This window comes from Oryza brachyantha, chromosome 6, assembly GCF_000231095.2.
Source record: "Oryza brachyantha chromosome 6, ObraRS2, whole genome shotgun sequence".
In the NCBI taxonomy this organism is placed as follows: domain Eukaryota; kingdom Viridiplantae; phylum Streptophyta; class Magnoliopsida; order Poales; family Poaceae; genus Oryza; species Oryza brachyantha.
In genome coordinates, this window is record NC_023168.2 from 13,447,041 (window position 1) to 13,468,057 (window position 21,017).

A 21,017-nucleotide genomic window follows, 5' to 3' on the forward strand; every position below is an offset into this window, starting at 1 on the left:
TTAATGTAAAACCAATCTACGTACGAAATTAAAGTCCGCACTGTGGATCAATCTCACGTTAGCTAATAGATGTTCCCCCCATTTCAAAATAAATCAGCTTCTAGATTTTAAATTTTATCCCACAATAAATTAAAACTAAATTTTTACCTACCAATAATCCACAGATTGAGAAATGTTATCCGTTCAACACTCTTTACATACTCAACAACCAATGCTACTTTCGCATTAGTAAGAGGTACTTTAAACTTTTTTTTTTCTCTCCTATCAATATTACATTGAGATTATTGAAATTAAATTTTGTAGGACAGAGAGAGTACAGGTAAGTGCACAAAAGCATGCATTTTCCACGTGAACTGTGACACGCGACGTACGATATCATTGAGGGAAAGGATTGTGATACACGATGAATTGATTGGTGTGACTTGTCCATAAATTGTGTTCACTCTATTTTTATCAACCTTTTGGTTTTTCTCTTTATTTTTATCGGCCAGGAATTGTTCGAATACATGAAATGTCTGGCCGAAAACTAATATTATCATACATGGCTAGTCGCTAACTTTGGCCTTCTCATACTTTTGGGGCCAAAAAAATAACAAACTAAGCTTATGCAAAACCAGACAATAAAATAGTAAATGACGTGTTGGCTCGGCCCCGTTCGGCACACTGGTAAATTATCCATATTATCTGGTTTTCCGCACGCAGGTTTCCCAAACCAATAAACCATGTATTTTTTTAAAAAAAATTCTATAAAGTTACTTTAAAAATCATGTTAATATATTTTATATTTTTTATAATTAATAATTAATTAATTATGTACCAATCTATTACTATATTTTTCATGCTGGGAAACTAACCTCTATATCTCTCAATGCTGAATGCGGCCTAAGTGGCTAAGAGTAAGGCAAGTTAGGAACTGTGATAAGTTACAAACACTATCCATCATCTTGCATAAGATTAAGTGTGACAAAGTTAGTTTGCCAACCAAACAAAACCACAATAATGAAGATTAATTTGATAAGAAACAATATTTTATATTGTTATATTTAATGTCCTTTGAAATGATCAATAATTGGCGGGTTTAATTTGCTGGCTAATTGTGACTCACAAGGGAGGAATAATTAGGATTATCAACGAACCAACATACCTACGCTTAATTGATGACACGACTGGAAAAATATCGATACTAGAGAAAACAATAGTTACATGAATTAAAAAATAATGAGGTTTCCTTGTTTGTACATTAAATAATACATATCATTTCTTACTTTATAACACCCATATGGCTAACAAATTTATTTTAATCCTTAGGATCTTGAAAGCATTAATGCTATTGGTTCAGATGACCATCCAAAAGGTGTTGATAGCACAGTCAAAAGGTGAACGAAAAAGTGTTGACAGCATAGCCAACGTAAAGGATGATTTAAAAATCATGGGGTGATCACCAAAGGTTGATTCCAAAGATAATGACAATATGACTGCTCCACGTCACGCATCAAATGCAGTCATAAGAATTGATTCAACCGATAGTTTCTAGGAAAAATGGTAATGTTAATGTATGGCATATCGTCTTCCAACACGAGTGATACATCTAAAGGAGATCTAATACCTTCAACTCGTCGTAGAAAGGGAAACCCAAAATTTAGGTCTCCCACAAGCACTTTATTTGAAAACAAATAGCACACAAAAATTAGGGCAAAGAGAAAGGATAACGAGCGCAAAGTGCAAAGGTGATATTTGTTTTTTAAATAATAATAATAATAATGATAATAATTATTATTATTCAAGTACCACTTATAGTATTATTGCAAAGGAATTGTACGTGCAGGAATTGAAGTATAAGTGCCCAATGCAATAACATTATAAGTGGTACTGTAGCAATAATAATAATAATAATAATAATTATTATTATTATTATTTATTATTATTATAAAAAGCAAAGATCATCTTGGCGCTAGTTGTCCTTTCTTTTTGCCCACATTTTTTTCATGCAATTTGTTTCCTAATAAAGTGCGTATGGAGAACTAAATTTCGGGTTTTCCTTTTTATGACGAGTCGAAGGCATTAGATTTCCTTAAGATGTACGACTCATTTCATAAGACGATATGACATACGTAACATTATCATTTTTTCCTAAAACTATCAGTTGAATCAATTCTTATAACTGCCTTTGATGCCTACCGTGGAGCAGTCATATTGTAATCATCTTTCGAATCAACCTTCAGTGGATCACCAATGATTTTTAAATCATCCTTTACAATTTCTATGTTGTCAACACTTTTTTGTTCACCTTTTGAACTAACTGTGCCATCAGCACATTTTGGATGGCAATCTGAACCAATAGCATTGATGTTTTGAAGATCTCAAGGATTAAAATAAATTTGTTACATATGGGTGTTATAAAGTAAGAAATGATATGTACTACTTAATGTACAAACAAGGACTAACCTCCTTATTTTTTTATGATCCATGTAACTATTGTTTTCTCTAGTATCGACACTTTTCCAGTCGTGTCGTCAATTCTCGAATGGATGGCCCGCAATGAACTTAAAATTTGGTTATTTCGCTTCTGAAAAACAATAAATATTTAATTGGCATATCAAAAAGCAATGGTAAAAAGAAAATAAGGTCACCTACAATGAATAGTGCTTAGTGAGGTGCTTAACAACATAATTAAGCTAAACACTGTACTTAAGCTATTAATCATGTTGTTAAGCACCTTACTAAGCATTATGCATTGGAGGTGCCCTAATAATTAAATAACATTCTTAGATTACAGTGCAATATTTGCAAACTAAATTTATGTTGTAAAATAAAATTTAAATATCTTGTATAATTTGTCATATACGAACAAACAAAACTTAATGCCATTGACTGCACATAATAGGAGCAGACGCACCCGCCAAATCCATGATAACTTGCAAAGATGGAATTTATTAAAAAGTAAATCGATTAGACAAAAAAATTATAAATTTTTTTCTACAAACAATGTAAGTACTAAAAATACCTTCCCCACAGCATAACTATTAGAGATATTATATTTGTCTCTTTGTAAAGCTAATTCCCTGTCCCATCGTGCCATCAACAGGAAAACTGGCTTGTCATATATGGTGTCAGATTGTATCATTAAGATACGCTCCCAATACCAAATCTACGATACATATAAATTATTTTAAATAAAGCGGATATATATATGTAAAAGAAAAGTAGTAGTGTGCTGTAACACCCTAGGTTTTCTCCAACATGAAGCGCTACACAAAACACACATAAACCCCACTAGTTCGCAATCTTCATGGAGATCATCTAATCACAAGGTTATTTTTTAAAATATACTTAAACGAGATTATAGCTAGAGGTGTGTATAAGTGTGAGTACTAGGGTGCTACTTTTCACCCATGCATGCCGGTGAGATTCGGTACCTAAAAACCAAGTAAAACAGCAAGGTGAGTATAAAAATAGTCAACGAGAACAATACATAACTAAAACATTCATTATATATTTGGGAACAGAGAGTAACAAGAATTAGTTCTCTTATTTGAAAAGAAACAGAAAATTTAATCCAATGATAGTTCCCATCCCGAGCAGACATGAATAAAAACCAAATATAATAAAATAGTAGTCCCCTCCTAGGGAGATATGGATATCCATTTAGCAGATATGAATATCCATTTAGCATTACGGTAAGGCGAGTAAGCGGGGCCAGCACTTACTACAAGGATACTCCATGGCCACCCATGGTACTTGATTGAGTTAATCGGAGAAGAACCATAATCTTGAAACTTGAAAACGATGTGAGAAACTCAATTGTCAACTTGAAACATTAATAAATTTAGTATGAATAATAATATAAAATCAAGTTCACTAATTATGCATGACCAAGTAAATAAATATATACAGGAGAATAAATGATAGCATAACATTACAGTCATCACATATTAATCATATAAGTTCGTCATGCACTTGGCTCAACTCTGACGATAATTTGGCTCAACATTTCTCAATTTGAACCCTCCACACCTTTGGAGCAAAACATCGTATAAAACCTATATAAGTGTACGTAGAATACTTAACATATTTCAACAATGAAACACAAAGATTATATTTATTTCGTCAACCCGTATTTAACTACCCATAATGATCTATTCATTGTTTTATATAAAAGTAACAAAACGTCTAATGAAAAGAGACAAATGATACACTTTGTATATATACAGAAAATTATCTACACCTTTTATTTTGGGAATAAAATCATACGATGCCTCTATAAGTCTCAATTAAAACGAAACAAAACATGCTGCACTAGTTCCCGACCCGAGCAGCAACACAGTTTTTGGTGTTTCTCCTAAATCGTTTATCGGAATCGGACGAAACTAGTGGCACTAGAGAGATAACGATGGTGGGTACAAACTTTATTTAGGTCACCTAACCTGATTATTGACCAATGAATCCTAGATTTTTTAAAAAATACAGGTTTAGGCCTATATCAAAATATATTTCAAACTCGCACAACCGATAAACCAATTGGATTCTATCTGAAAATTAAACGTTTATAGACAAAAAGGAATTTACCCTTGTAGAGGAGAACCCAGGATTTGGATGAAAATCATGATATTTTTTGGGAACCACCAATAAATCTTCGTTTTCTTCTCCTCCATGCATGCTCCTCTTTGCTTTCTTGGTTGGCCCGACCATCAGCACCTGCAAGACATCAGGAAGGAACAGCAACACATGCGGCAAGGGAATTAGATTTAGAGCAACGGCATCACAACGATCCTGTAGAAGCGATAGATAGTAAGATGGTTGCATGGCTGTGGAGGCAGAGTGGCAGCAGCGATATGGTGAGCGGCTCGGCGAAGCATAATAGCAGCAGCGACGGCGCCGGCGCCGGCGGCGTCTGCGACGCAACGCTAGGAGGTGAGGGTGGCTAGGGCTGGATAGTGATCGATCCGCCCCTATGGTTTAAATAGAGGATATTAATGAAAATCCGACTATCCAAATTAATTCGATGACTATTAATTCACCTGGACTCTGATTAACACAAATTTATACTCTCATTTGCACTACTCAAGAACCAAACGCATCCACGGTCTATTTGAGAAACGGTATAAAAGTTAAAATTTTTCACACCTCCTATTAATTATTATCCAAAAAACCTATTTGATCAGCGGGGTATTATATATGGTGAACCTGCACTCGTAGCAGGACTAAATTTCCACATGGCCATTTCTTATATCTATACTTGCTTGTCCCATGTGCACTGATCACGCTTTTGACATTGTCTATTAGAAATCTCAATGTGAACTCGTTCTAATTAATGTTTTTTATGACTAAGATATCTTGTAAAATACCCAAATATGACGTTGGGACTTCTTCTCGTGATGTCGGTGCTAATAATGTTCCAAGCAAATATAGCATAAACATCATAATAAAATGGTCACATGTGTCCTTGCTACCATTTATTTCTTTAAGTAAATATTTGATAAAAATCTTCCCATTTTTTGTTGGTATATCTCTTGACTAATGCATTAATATTGGTAGGCAGTGGTTTAATATTTTTCAGTGTTTGGCATTAGATGGAATCCCTAACGTTAAATATACATCAATATCTTTTATTTTCAAACTGTTACCTCCAATATTAAAGGATTCATTCTCTTTATTGTACCTACTTATTATATATTTCAATAACAATGGATATAGTTGTATCTTTTTTATTTGCAAAATATACTCAAGACCAAGATATTTAACTACACCAATTTGTCCTTTGGTTAAATTATTAACGAGTTCACACAGGGATTCCGTTGAACAAACAGATTCCATAATAATTTCTGTACGTACAGTAAAAGTTCATGTTAGAAAATGCATAAAAGTTATTTTACTTAGATGGTGTGTTAGTTATCCGGCGCGAAAAATATAGTAATAGATTAATACATAATTAATTACTAAAATATATAAAATATATTAATATGATTTTTTTAAACAACTTTTCTATAAGAAAAAATACACCGTTTAGCAGTTCGGGAAGTGTGCGCGTGAAAAAAAAGTTGTATTACATAACTAGCTGGGTGTGCCGGACGTGGCCTTAGTTTGAAAATGAAGTAAAGCATGAAAGACCAAAAACACAGTCAACACAAACCAATATCAGCTAGGCAACGGTGGTCGCCAGCAGCAGCAGTATCAGTTACCACTAACCCATATAGGCCACTACAAGCCAAGTTCTAAGCGCAGCAGCAAGGCAACAATTACTGTTCTAAGCGTAGCAACCAGTCAACAGATACAGCAAGGGCAACAATTAGGGGCTGTTTGGTTGATGCCCAAGCTTGTCATAACTAAGCTTAGACAAGTTGTGATACGTGGCAAAAGTATAACCAAGAAATAGTTAACCACAAGTGTGACAATGTTAGCTCAAATTATCTAAGTATGACATGTGGGACCTAAGGATAGAAAAGCGTGGCATGACACAACTGGGACATTGAAACAAACACACGCCTAAAAAAACCGTAGCATGACTGACTAAAGTGAAACAATGAACCAAACACCCCCTAGCTCAGCATACACCGGCGTCCTCAAGCCGAGGTCCCTGAACCCGATCGATCCGACCGGCGGCAAAACGCGAAGAGGTAGGGTGGGGCACGGACCGCGCGCTCCATCCCGTACTCCATGATTCGTCATGGCAGGAAGCAATCTCCGCTTTACCACCGTCGGGGTCTAGCTGGCCTGTCTCGTCGCTGGCCTCGATCGACGCGGTGGCCGCGAGCGAAGGTGGCGATGGCGCGTTGGCTCTACAAGGTGAGATGCCGGATCTACCATTCATTGATCTATACACTCCAATTCATTCATAGTCAATCTAATAGTCAATTCATACAATAGAAACTTACAAAACATCAATACATAGTCCCACATGTCGTTAACATATTTTGTCTTGGACTCCGTGTGCAGCTGGCTATAAATTAGTAGCCCACCTCTCTTCTTTCTCTACTTTTATCTCTTTAAAATATGCTTATAACTAGCTTATAGCATGTTATTGTACCTCTCTAACAGTTAATCCATCTTGATTTCTCTATTTCATATACTCTATGTAAGTACTACTGATCCAATCCCCAGATAGAACACTGAAATCAGTACACAGAAATTCCTACAAGTAGAAGGAATGACTTACCTTTGGTGCGTGAGAGCTGGGGATGACGACGTTGGGGATGCGACTGATGACGGTGTTGGGGGCGGCTGTTCAGTTCGATATTTATATCTTGGCAGTATTTCTTTTTAACAGTTAGAGATTTCATAGGAGAATTTGAATCGGTTTCGATAATAACAGAACCCAATTTAGATAGCAAGTTTCTGTTAGCTGTTTGTTAGATGTTAGTTATAGAATTTGAACCGTGTAGTCTTATCATTTCAATAACAACCAATATTTACTTATCCATTACTGTTGCAATCACGTATTTAATTCAGACCTAAGCATGCCATTTCTTATGGTATCACCTTTTATATTATATTACCACTTGTTTATTTTCTAATGCATTTCAATTAATGATTATCACATCTCTCTTAGTGTTGGTTTCCCAATATTCGTATGTCTACATTTCAAGTGATCTTGAGGTGTATATAAATACTAAGCCAACTTAATCAGAGGTTTTTCGTGAGAGTGTAATTAAACCAAGTTTTATCAAGATTTTTGAGATGCGGGCCGATACCATACTCATATGAATATAGAAGTTAGATGGATGCATGTTTATATATTTCTTAGTATGAACTAAGAACAACTCTTATGTTTGTCTTAATGTGGCACGTTCTCGCAAAACATTATTTTAATTCACACGGACGATTTAGGATTCATGTCACACTAAGGGTCCGTTTAGCATAGCTCTAGCTCCTAACTTCAACTTACGTAGAATCAGAGTTATGACAAACAGTATAGATTCTATTTTTTTTTGAGCGGAGCTGGCGGAACTGCTCCTAAAAAATGAACTACAGGTGTGGAGCTGGGTTTTTGCTGCTCCACGGCTCCACTCCATGCCAAAAGACCCACTACCCTTTGTTATTTTATTATAACTACTCGAATCTGCCACTCATGTAGAACTATATGTTATTACTAAATATTTATATTATATATTAATTGTCATATAAGATTTTGTAACCATATAGTTGTGTCGTTCAAATTAAAAAATAATTAATATTTAATTATATGAAAAAGAAACATAATTAAATTACGACTTAATCATGACTCCATAATACACAGAGATATTATTGTCAATATATTCCGTATCCTCTCTTTTAGGAGCTCTGGAGTAGACCAAACTAGCCAAACAGTTTTGATTTGCTCTCCAACTTCCACAGAAGCAACTCTGACTAGAGTTGAAGTTTGGAGCTAGGATCTGGAGTTCAGAGCTCTGCCAAATAGGCCCTAAGAATATGAAGACCATCCCATTGGCATTTTGAAATCAACAATGCTATACGTACGTCCCGGCCGTATAACCCGCGTACGGGATGGACACAGCAACGGCCAGCAGTATTGTATACGCATGCATACGGGATGGAAGCAGCATACAGCTGACGGAAGTAGTCGTGCCATCCCGGTCATACGAGGGTTGTACGGCCGGGACGTACGCGTAGCATTTTCCTTTTGAAATAGTCTAGTTTTTTACATGAAACAAAAGTATTTACTCCACAATGAAATCATCTATACTAGGGCCACATTCAGTAGGTGGGTGGATAAGTTAACTTATCCGGCGTAGAAGACGTAGTAATAGATTGGTACATGATTAATAACTATTAATTATTAAAAAAATATGAAATAGACAAATATGATTTTTTAAAACAACTTTTCTATAGAATTTTTTTAAAAAATTATACCATTTAGCAGTTCGTTAATCGCGCGTGCGAAAACCAAGAAGAATTAGATAACTTATCCGGCCTGCCCAACACGGCCTAGATATATTCATAGCATCAAAGCCATCGCCATCAATGTCAATGCCACCAACGTCTTCAACTTTGAGGTGAAAGGTAGCTTTGGGGTTGAGCTTGATGTTTGCCGTTGTTGAGGTTAAGTTGACGTCGGAATCGGAGTGGATGGCTCCATCATCGCCGAGGTTGGAGTTAGCGGTGGTGTCAGTATCAGCGTCATTGTCGAGGCCATCTTCAAAATGTTTGTTTTCATTGGAAGATACCATGTGGTATAATATTTTGAAGATTGGATGTGTTTGTTGGAGTGTAGCACAATTGTTCCACTAATCTAATTTTACAACTGAGTAATGTTCTGCACATACAAAGATTACACAACAAATTAAAACATAATATACTTTTCACACTGTATTGGATCAATGATCACATGACTTCATCTCATCTGTTCGTTTCTGTTTATGCTTATAAGCCAAAATTTAAATTTTTAACCTTAAATTGAAGTTGATTTTGGGGTTTTCAATGAGCTTATTTTCTAGTCTTAGCTTTTAGGTCGATAAGAACACGTATATAAAAAAAATTATTCATAAATTATTTTTCATTTGTAAATATATCGTTTTGTCGTTTCCCATGTAGTTTTTTGGATTTTTGTGAGAAAACTTCCCAATGCAAGCTACTAAACGATGTGTATTGTAAAATAAATTATATATATACTTATCCGATTTTTCTAGAGAAAATTTTAACTTTATACGAGTTAAATTATTCGGTTATACCCTTGAACAGCTATTAAAAATTATATAATACTTTAATTCTTTAACCCAACTATATCAAACGAGACATGCTCCTCAGGTGTTCCAATTGGGTTACTCGCTCTGCATGAAACTTGTACAGCGAGTGTTGGTCATGCCGTCATGCTCTTCTAATTAAGTGACCATTGCTAATTTCAGGGAGAGCAAAGAGACGAAATTGGATTTCACTAAAGAACATATCGTATACATTGTGCGATAATGAGGCGATTTGTCGGTTACTCCCTCTATTTGATACTACCCGTCCTTTGCTTAAATACAAGGAATTCTAGAAATAAATTCGAACAAATAAAATCTCTTATTCTTTCCGTTTTGTATGGTTAGACATTTTGATTGTGTCTATATTCATCTGTTTATCAATGTATATATAGAAACAATAATAGTACATTGTTAGGCCCATTTATAAATCAATATGTATATCTTTTAAATTATAAAGCGTCTAGATTTATCTGTGTACATATGAATCTACGAAATACTAGAATATATATCTTAATGTAAAACACATATAATATTAATTAATTCCCTCAGCTATATATCACACGAGTGCAATTAAGCCATTATATGATTGTATGCCGGTTCCATTATTTGTTTTCGTCCGTGGATTGTCCTAGCAGATAGACTGCCAGATAAGCGAGATGCATGATCGGTCACCTACCTTGTACATTATGAATTATAAAGCTAGCCATGCATCCACCACGAATATAATCAGCAAAAAGCAGGAGACGAATATTTGCTTTTTGAGAAAAAAGAGTATTAATTAGTAGCCACAGCAGAACAGAAACCATCACATAGAAAAAAAAAAAGCACTTGTATTTAAGCAACTCCTCCTCGGCTCGCCGGCGAGCCAGCAGCACCGGCGCCGGCCAGCCAGCCGTCGTCCTCTGCCTCGCCGTTCGTGCTCAGGTGAGCTAGAAAAGCATGAAATCTTTCCTTGTTAGTAGCTGCAATCTTGATCCGCTTGGCTACATCTATCCTTTTTATCTGCAGCATGGTTGGAATTAACAAAGATGTTTTTGAAGGAATTTTGGGTGTTTAAATTTCTTTGGAATTTTAATTTCCCCCATAAACCTAAGAGGGAAGATGTTGAATTCCTTTGGGAAGTTTGGAAATCTTCCATTCTCATGGAAAAAAAAAAGAACATCCAGTGTGAGCCAAAGGGAGTTTTCCTTTGCTTCATTTGTGGCTCTGCGCATCTCGTCGTTCCTAGATTTTCCATGCATAAGTTTTAAATTTCTTAGTTTTCCACTTCACAATATATCTTATTCGTGTGTTTTTTTTCTATTGCTTTCTCTCAATTAAGGCTGCCTTTCTTACTTTTAAAATGCCTTTCTGACTAAACGATTTTCGTTGAAATTAGTGTGTTTTAAATGGGTGTAAGAGTCTATTTGGGGAGCAAGAAATATACGTTGAGGTCCTAGCTGATGAGAATATATCAAAGATGGAGAGATTATAGGAAAAATTGATTTGTAGCGTCTGATTTATAGTTTATTCTCTGGATGCTACAAATATAAATTCGTGCAGGTGAGAATCTGGACTTTTTCCGTAAGAAGGGGTGGGTTAGAGTTTGCTTCATATAATATTCGATCTAACGTACCTTTTTTTACAGATAATTGTGCTCCTATTTGGGTCAAACATCTTATTAATGTTGGAATGTCGGGTCCATTGCATGCATAATCTGTTGATTATATTAGTAAGAGAGTTTCCGTGAAAAATATTATCAGAAGATATTAAAAATATAACTACATTAATACTGGAAGCTAAGGTCTCATCTTCTCACATATACTTATGAAAATTTAAATTTTAAAATTTAAATTTGAAGTTAAAGTTGATTTTTTTAGGGTATTCTCATTGTAGTTTATTTGTTAGTATTAGCTTTTATGTTGCTAATAACACTAATGTAAAAGTTTTATTTATAAATTATTTTTTTATTTGTAAATAAGTCGTTTCACTTTTATATGATAAAGCGAAACGATGAAGGCATACAAATAATTTTATTAATCATTAAAAAGAGAGCGATTTATTTAGATCATCTTCGGGCCTATCTATAATGGTTGAGAACGATCTAATCAAGTGCTTCTCAGTGTGATTTCTGTGACAGGATTTGTCAAGTAACAAATATGATATTTCTAGTAGAACGATCCCGACATCAAAGTTTTTAAATGGACGAACGGTACGATGGATTGTTTTTGCAAAAAAAAAAAGTGTGGAAGTTTGAAGAAATGGCGTAGAAGATTTAAAACTTAGAATGTATTTAGTTGCTACTTGCTAGTCATATTTTACCACAGTTTGCTATGACTAACCATAGAGCATGTAAAATAGTAGGCTATAAGCTAACTATAAGCATATTTTAAAGAGACAAGAGAGAAGAGAGGTGAGCTATTAATTTGTAGTCAGCTGCACATGGGCTCCAAAACAAAATGTGTGCATGACATATGGGGCCATGTATTGATGTTTTGTAGCTAACTATTGTATGCATTGACCATTAGATTGATTATAAATGAATTGGAGTTAGTAGTTGGCTATACTATTGAACATTGATTAAATTGGCAACTGTTTTGTTGTGGCCATAATTGTGGCAAGATTCCTTTTTCCATTAAATTAAATCCCACACGTCAATGACTCGGAAAATATAGCAAGAATTTCTTAGAGTTATCATGGTGTGACTTAGGACTTGGTAACCTCAGTTTAAACAAATGTGATAATTTATGTTAGCCTAGAGTGGTAAAGCGTGGTTGGCAAACAAAACCGTCCTTAGAGCATCTCCAAAAAATGCTAATATTTTACTTTCTAAAAATTTATATTTGGTTTATCTAAAAAATACTCCTTCCGTGTCATAAGATGTTTGACTTTTTTTCTTGTAATATTTAACCATTTGTCTTATTCAAAAAATTATGAAAATATCATTTCTTTTACTCGTGACTTACTTTATTATCAAATAAACTTTAAGCACGGCTTATCATTTTTTATATTTGTACTAAATTTTTTAATAAGACAAATGGTCAAACGTTGCAATTAAAAAAGCCAAACATCTTACATTATGAAACGGAGTTAGTATTAGGCATAAAAATTACACACTACTTCAACAGAAATCTAAAATTGAATAAGTTGTATTAGGAACACATAGTTTCTATTTACAAAATTTATTATATATGAAATACATTTATAATAATAGTTTAAGAGTATATAGTTATCAAATTCATTTTTATGAAACAATCTCGGCACAAGTTATGCATGAAACCCCATTAATCATATACTCTCTTCAGAAATAAATCAACTTCTAAAATTTAAAATTTTGTTTCAAAATAAACTAACTTCTACTTATCTAACACTGATTTACAAATTGAGAAATTTTATCTCATTACTATCCCTAGCTACACACCAATGAATGCTATTTTTACATTAATATAGGATATTTTGGGGGGTTTTTTCCCTTTCAACTAAGCTTGCATTGGGATTTTAGAAATTCATTTTGTTGGATGAAGGGAGCATGGAGTACTATAGTGTACTTTCAAGCAAGGACCAGGGTTTGCAAATCCGCATGGTAACTGCACTACCGCTAGAGACGGTAATGGTATCCACATGATTTTGTTTGATAAATTTTATCCAAATTTAAATCGTAAAAATGAAAATCCTACCGGTAGTAGTTGGTTCCTATTACAGTCCGTGAGCAATGTTTGTGAAAATAACAAAGTTTACTTCATATTCTAAGACTCCACCAAAATTAGAAAAGAATCTTTTAAAAAAACTTGGGTTGGACATTATTTCTACTTAAAAAAGGCACTATATGTAAACAAATTCGTGTAATAATACATTATTTCTCTAAAGTTATCAACTACTTTCTTGAATTTTGCATAATTTTATATGGTTTTTACAATGTTTTATATTTTTTTCATAATTATTTATTTTCAACTTCAACATACGGCAACTTACCACATGTTCAGTGTACAGAGTTCGAATTTTACGTTGCACAATTTGAATTTTTGAAGTATGAACCGTGATTTTCACGATAACCGGGTTACCGCTAGATAACCGGGTTACCGCTAGAGAACTATTTTGCAAACTCACGAGGACTTTACCGAGACGATGCAATTTTTTAATAATTCGAGGTGATATCCTAAGTTCGGGTAGTATACTTTCTTTATAGGGAATTTCACAGAACCACGGATATTATGACGTAGGTTGAACAAAACCGTATAAGTTTTACCACGTGGCACATATGCGGATATTATTGTACAAAAGTTTTATAGAGCCACACCATGGCAAAGTAAAATACTTATACTTAGATGCCTCTAACTTATACGATGGATCAAAAAACTTGAGAGCTTTTTATGTAATATTAGAATTCATAGTAACGGTGGATCTAAATAAATAGTCAAAACGTGTTCTTCAACAAAACTTTATGATCACACACTTTGGGTTATAACACGTGCTAAAAAAATTCTGTACTTTTATACAACTTGGATAATAATAATAATAATAATAGGTGGTAGTGTGAAATCTACTCGTTTCTTTACTACCAACCCCCCGTGATTTTCCAAAATTGCCTCGCGTTACTGTCGGCGTCATCTTAGAGGGTGTTTAGTTGAAGAAATAAAAACTTTTGGTGTCACATTAGATGTTTGACCGGATGTGGAAAGGGGTTTTTGGACATAAATAAAAAACGAATTTCATGGCTCGTCTAGAAACCACGAGACGAATCTTTTGAGACTAATTAATCCGTCATTAGAGCATGTTGGTTACGGTAGCACTTATGGCTAGATTAACTAGGCTCAGAAGATTCATCTCACGATTTCTCACAGTCCAATTAGTTTTTTCTTTCATCTATATTCATACTCTATTTAGATGTCCAAAGATTTGACGTGATGTTTTTGGGGAAAAATTTTTGGGAACTAAACAGATCCTTAAAGGAAGCTGCAGCCGCAACACACCAAAAGGACCTCTTCGTTTCATTGGAATTTTATAGGAATTTCAGAGAACCTGTAAAATTACTTTAAAACGAAAAGGCCCTAATTATTGGTTGTTAGAAGGGTTTTTATGTAAGATCTGCGTGGAGCAGTACTGGCTGTACTGCTATTCCACTATTTATTGGCCTCCTCCTCCGTCGTCTTCTGCTGGTAGCTAGCGTGGCACGGAGCTTCGAGCGGTTGTTCTCGCTGCTGCTGCTGCTGTTCGCGTGCTGCGTGCGATTCCGACGAGGTTAGAGGCGACCCTGAAATCTCGACCGACGCATGAATGATGATATGCTTCGTTTCTTGGATATCCTACCTGCTCGCACACGGTGTTTGTTTATTTATTTATTTTTTGGGGGAATTTTCTTTTATTTTTTCCTTGTTGAACTTTGTTCCTTTTGGGGGGCAGATTAGTGTGATAATCGCGACCTTCTCTTGTTTTGTAACTAGCGGTTGCAACATTTTATCGGTCGGGTTTGGTGAAATTTTGGGTTTTTTTCGTTGGGGGGGGGGGGGGGGGGGGTTATTGGGGGAGTTGGGATTCTTCGTAGCAGTAGTTTATTTCTTTAGAACTGGTTTAACCTTCTGGGGGTAGATGTGGGTTTGATGAATTTAATTCTTTTTTTAATCGACGTTATTGAATTTTTCATGTCTCTTGATGGACTGATAATAACTTTCTTTTATTTGATTACTGTAGTACTAGATAGCAGTTAAAATTACAGTACATTGAAAAAAAAAATACTGGTGAGTCTAGTTAAAGTTGTTCTTGCAATACTTTGGGTAGGACTTGAAGATTGACTGCCCACAAGCAGGAGTTAGCAGTGCTGGCATTTTCTGTTCAGCTAAATCCTATGTTGAGATAGTGAAATCATTCATTCAGCATATTTAATTTATCTTTTTATTCCGTTGTACCATCATAGATGTTTGGCTGAGCATGACACTACTGTCTATTTGAAATCTTGAATGCCATTGTTAACATTTAATTAGCAGTAGTTAAGTTGGTGCTTTGGGCTGCTTGCTCATTGGAGTTGTTCATGTCTGTTACCTGAATATTTTGTTTCCCCCTTTTTCCTTTTGTCCAGAGGCTGGGAACTCCAAAGGGGAACAGGACTAATGGAGGGTGGAGGCGCAAAAGATGGTTCCGCGGCGGCAGCGCAAACAAGGGGGAGTGGGGATGATGCTTCCAACAAGCCGCTGCCTCCTTGCTGTGTCAAGGCGAAGACCGCTGCGGCGGAGTCTGAGGCCAAGTGCCATGCCACGGTGGTGTCAGGGTGGTTCACAGAACCCCGCTCGCGCTTCGGTACATCACAATTGACTGCATTTCTGTTAGATCTGTAAACATGGGAGTGTTTGTATTTTGTTGTATAGATTCTGGTATCTGAAACCAAGTTGATGAAGACGCTGTATTTGCAGGTAAAACAAGCAAAGTGCAGTACTTCAACAACCCAATGTGGCCTGGTATTTTTCTTATTCTTTCCCAATCCCTTTCCATGATGACCGGTCCTAACCCAAATTCACCATGGTTTTTACGGAACAATATTTGTACTGATGTATGACCAATTGTTTGAATCTGAGGCCTGATAACCTATTTATTAATGGCAAGTTTAGCCTGGTTAAATAGAACTCTGAAATGCTTCTGTAGTGTGTTGTGACTGTAGTCTCTGTTTTATAAATTTAAGCCTGAGTTGTAGCCTATTACCTGTCAGTTACAAAAAAAATTACAATTTGCCACACTTAAGATCATTAACATTAGGTTTTGACCAGTGTATATAATATCCTAAATTTGAATTGACTGTGACTTTGATATTTTGGGTGATATACATCACTTTGTTCATCAATTTTTTTATTAGGAAAGGAAAGTTCTGTTTGTAATACAGGTATTGTTTATTAAGGTCCTCTCATCTTTACAAGAACATATGGTGGACTATTCTATCTCTTTGCGCTTGTCAAGATCTTTACTGAAGTTTGTTTCTATAAATTAACAGGAGAGGCTCATTCTCTGAAAGTTGAGAATATTTTGTTCCAGGGGAAATCACCATACCAAGAAGTCTTAGTTTTTGAGGTCATTCTTCACCTGCTAGGCTAGCTTTGTACGAACCATGTTACTAAGTTTGTTGAACCATGTTTCATATATCGTACCTGTTTATATATGCAGTCTTCAACCTATGGGAATGTTCTGGTGCTTGATGGTATTGTGCAGCTAACTGAAAAGGATGAATGTGCATACCAGGAAATGGTTACTCACCTTCCACTATGCTCAATTCCATCCCCAAAAAGTGTATGCTTCTGATCTTGGCCATTGCATATGTTTGCTAATCTTAAAATTATGAAATGATTTTTCTAATTTGTGGGTATAGAATGTTTGTTTGTTTGTTCCTGTACCGTGTTGATTCCCTATTACCTAAGAAATTTTTTATTGGATTGACAAGTGATTGAATTTAACTGGAAGGTGTTGTGCTTGTTCCACAGTGGGGACTTTCTTTTCAGTGATATATTGGGTTGTCCATACATTCTTATGTATTCTTGGCTACCTTGATGCAGGTTTTGGTTGTTGGAGGTGGTGATGGTGGTGTGCTACGAGAAATAGCCAGACATGCTTCAGTGGAGACCATCGATATATGTGAAATAGATCAGTTAGTTATTGATGTAAGAGGCATCATTTTACCTATGCATTAAGTTAGAATGGTCCATATAGACTTTTTTCCTAATGATTTATGAGCTCAACCTATGTAGGTCTGTAAAGATTTCTTCCCACAATTATCTATTGGATTCAAAGATCCCCGTGTTCAACTTCATGTTGGTGATGGTATGTCTAGAAGTTTGTGCCTTGGGCTGTGTTTTATATTATCATGATACCTTGTGTAATCTTTTGTTTAGTTTGAAATAAATGGTTTGTGTATTCTTTATGATAGCTTTGAGTTTAAAATTTCCATAAGAGACCTGCTTTTGTTTTGCAGCTGTGGATTTCCTGAGAAATGCCCCTGAAGGGAAATATGATGCTATTATTGTTGATTCATCGGATCCAATTGGTGAGCTCTTGCTATTACTGAATCATTTTTTTGAAATCATTCATCTGCGTTAAGAGTATCTTTATCCCTTTTCAAATTTTATATCCACAGGGTTACATATTAATTTCCTGTTGAGTTCTTTTCATTTTATTTGATAGTTCAGTGCACAGTTCTACTTTCATTATTACTCCCTCCATATAAAAATGTAAGGCATAGTGGGCACCACCTTACATTTTTTATACGAAGGGAAGTAACTTGCATTTGTTGCCCTCTTATATGGATTTATGAAATTAATTTTAATGCGTTGGGTCTCAATGCATGCTCCTTTTGTTTTTGTACTTCATGAGATTCCTCACATTTCAGGGCCAGCTCAGGAGCTTGTGGAGAAGCCCTTCTTTCAGACAATTGCTAGAGCTCTAAAGCCTGGTGGTGTTCTATGCAATCAAGCTGAGAGTATGTGGCTGCACACACATCTAATCCAAGATATGCTTTCTATCTGCCACGAGACACTCAAGGGTGCTGTGCATTATGCCTGGGCAAGCGTTCCTACCTATCCTAGGTTCTCTACTATATCCTTCTTGATTAATAGTTTCCATGTATCTTTTGTTATATTCAGCGTATAAGGTATGCATGTTTTAGCCATCAATAATTTGTGCACATTCTGCTAAAAACTCAAAACATGAAAGTCTTGGGAAGTAGCGAGTTTTGCCAACAGGGTTAGACTTGTTGTACGCAATATTTTATTTCTCATAATGATTTTAGAAGATTCTTATATTCATGTAGTAGAGTTTATTTTTTCTCACATTTATCTATATCCTGCTTCAAAGACAGTACCATAATAATGTAGAAAAAATATCCTAGAATTTGAGCAATTACTTGGATTTTGAATGCATATACATACATAGAAGAGCTGAACCTGTAAAATTTGGTGTCCACATTGTTGAAAACGACTTATATATGCCACTGCCACTTAATCTATAAATTGGTCATAGAATGTCCATTTATATTGCAAGACTCTTCTGGTATACTCTTTTTGATCAATCCAATTTGTGCCAATGATTTCGATCTGCCTACAGCATGCCAAAGTAATCTGTTGTCAGAGGGGTGCATATATACAATGGTCAATTAGAACTTTTGGTGAAGCGAAGTTTCAGTGTGAAAAATATTTTATTAATGTTCTGTAGCTGTTCATGGAATTGTATTTTATCCATGTGCTGTAAGCTAATCATAAAACTAATTTTGGATTTGCAGTGGTGTCATTGGGTTTTTGCTATGTGCGAAGGAAGGTCCAGCAGTGAACTTCCTTTCTCCTGTCAATCCAATCGAGAAGCTGGAAGGAGCTATGGAAGCTGGAAGGGAAATGAGATTTTACAATTCAGAGGTTTATTGACTTTATCTAATTCTGTTATTTGCTTTCATAAGCTATTATTCCTGTTTATTGCCTTCAAAAATATTTCCTATTTCCACCCTAGTGCAAGATTTCCAATTTAATAGTTAGTCACAGATGAATCTGCTTATTTAATAGGTTCATCGGGCTGCTTTTGTTCTGCCAACATTTGCAAGGAGAGAACTGGAATCACATATTACTTGCACTGAAAAGGTAGGTTGTTTTCAACTGCTGCATTCCTAACTCTTGCTATTTCTTTTCTGTCTGCAATACTATTTTCAGATTGTTGTAACATAAATGCTCACTGAAACACTATTTTCATGCCTTAACAGGATAAATCAGAAACCAAGCAAGTTGCGAAACCAATGAAGATGAAAATAGTGCCGAATAGCGCCATTCCGGCTGCTTCCTAGATTCAACCAAACCATATGCAGCATCCATGTTTGAAGCCCTTTGCGACAGTAATGGCATGAAGTATTGGACTTTGGCATATATAATATGTTGATGCATTATGTAATGTAACTCTGGCTTAAGTATGGTATGCTATGCCTGATTGAATAAAAGAGGGAACAGATGAGATGTCCACAACAACAATGTTTTTTCCCTGGTCTGTGAGCACTGCTGCCGTGTTGTCTGTTGTGCAAATGTATTGCTGTGATCACAGTACTGATGGGTGGTTTGAATTATAGGCTTTGGTTTTATGGATGTGGAATTAAGGAGTGAATCACATGGATTTTACATCTGGAGCTCTCACTTATCTGTATTTTTACTAGATATTATGCTTTTGGCATGTCTCTGCTTCCATTTGATTGAACTCGGAATTTATGTTGGGGAATCGAGTTTAGAACAAGTGGCACCAAAATGTTTCTTTCGAAATCTTTGATGTTATACATCTCACAATAAACTTACCTACGTATTCCTTGAAAAAACAATGCCTTTTTTTTTTTCTTGAGAAGAGCTAATATTATTGATTACCATTGGTATCTAGAACCTTGTTAGGGCTAAGATTAACCAGTCTAGCAGAGATTTGGCACCATAAACCAAAAAGTTTTTTAGCCGACCGGAGGTTAAAAGACAACTCCCTGGCCATTGAATTTCAATATTCAGTGGCCACAGAGGTGGTGACAGAAATTTGGAGCCTAATTAATCACTCTAACAAAGACTTTATTAACCAGCATGTAACATCTGCTTTGCATGAAAAAACTGTTTGGATTACTTTGCATTCCATTTAACGTGCCTAGTATTTTTTTCTGCTCATTTTTTCTGATACTGGACATAAAAGATCCTTGCTTTTGCAGCATGAAATACACAGTGTACACTATTACAAAGCCCATAAAAAAGTATAGTTCATCCACAGTATTGCATTCTCTAAGGTATACCATGATATTTGGGGAAAAATCGGCAAAATCATTTAAATTATTATCATTACTGTAAATAAAATAATCTTGTAAAATACAATAAGTTCATGAGATTATGACAATATTTGCAAGGCAAATATATTTATACCATATTTTTTCAAATTAAGTGTTTGAAAAATTATACGGATGTTCAAGTTTTAGAAGTTTAATCAGTTGTTTAAAATATCAAATATGTATGATTGAATGTAGTAATACATATGAAATTGCCATGCGCATAAGCTTCAGGTGCATACTCCATGCATATGAACTAACAAATATCAACAAAATTTTTTTTAAAAAAAATGTACATGTAAATTTATATGTAAAGTATCAACTTTATATTCATTATATTTTAGCTGTAAAAAAATCTAAAAAAATCGAAGAGCACTAATTTCTCATAAATTTATCATTTTTATGCGTCTATTTGGCCTGATATTTCAATGAAACTTATAATTCAATTTGTGGTGGCAAGACTTTGACGGTTCAGCTACCAACCTCACATGACTGGAACACTGCAATCGCTAAACCACGCTTCCGAGATGTTATTAACCATGCCAATAACGAGGTTGACCTGTGAT

At 35.2% G+C, this 21,017-nt stretch overlaps 1 protein-coding gene and 1 long non-coding RNA gene across 3 annotated transcripts; one reads left to right on the plus strand and one right to left on the minus strand.

Annotated features, from left to right (window-relative positions):
* Positions 1-2,915: 2,915 nt before the first annotated feature.
* On the minus strand, positions 2,916-7,237 carry LOC107304426. The gene is made up of 4 exons (XR_001550519.1): positions 7,154-7,237; positions 4,567-4,695; positions 3,708-3,776; positions 2,916-3,416 (listed from the first exon to the last, which is right to left on the minus strand). It is a non-coding gene; the product is annotated as an uncharacterized LOC107304426 (long non-coding RNA).
* A 3,158-nt stretch (positions 7,238-10,395) lies between these two features.
* On the plus strand, positions 10,396-19,892 carry LOC102711895 (spermine synthase-like). Of its 2 annotated transcripts, none has more exons than XM_015838238.2 (12): positions 10,396-10,601; positions 15,730-15,947; positions 16,061-16,105; positions 16,633-16,709; positions 16,803-16,925; positions 17,189-17,293; positions 17,381-17,453; positions 17,605-17,676; positions 18,019-18,214; positions 18,907-19,036; positions 19,181-19,255; positions 19,375-19,892. In XM_015838238.2, the coding sequence occupies exons 2-12, from the start codon at positions 15,761-15,763 to the stop codon at positions 19,453-19,455; spliced, it is 1,164 nt and encodes a 387-aa protein (XP_015693724.1). In that variant the 5' UTR covers positions 10,396-10,601; positions 15,730-15,760; the 3' UTR covers positions 19,456-19,892. The 2 variants fall into 2 exon arrangements, with proteins under 2 accessions (XP_015693724.1, XP_006656137.1); XM_006656074.2 differs by lacking the exon at positions 10,396-10,601 and adding an exon at positions 14,821-14,894.
* The last annotated feature ends 1,125 nt before the right edge of the window (positions 19,893-21,017 follow it).

Bases quoted from the DNA above. Each gene is read 5' to 3' on its own strand.
- LOC102711895 (XM_015838238.2), top strand. From the start codon at position 15,761: ATGGAGGGTGGAGGCGCAAAAGATGGTTCCGCGGCGGCAGCGCAAACA. The intron at 16,106-16,632 runs GTATTTTTCTTA...ATAAATTAACAG, and splicing joins CAACAACCCAATGTGGCCTG to GAGAGGCTCATTCTCTGAAA. The intron at 18,215-18,906 runs GTTCTCTACTAT...TTGGATTTGCAG, and splicing joins AGCGTTCCTACCTATCCTAG to TGGTGTCATTGGGTTTTTGC.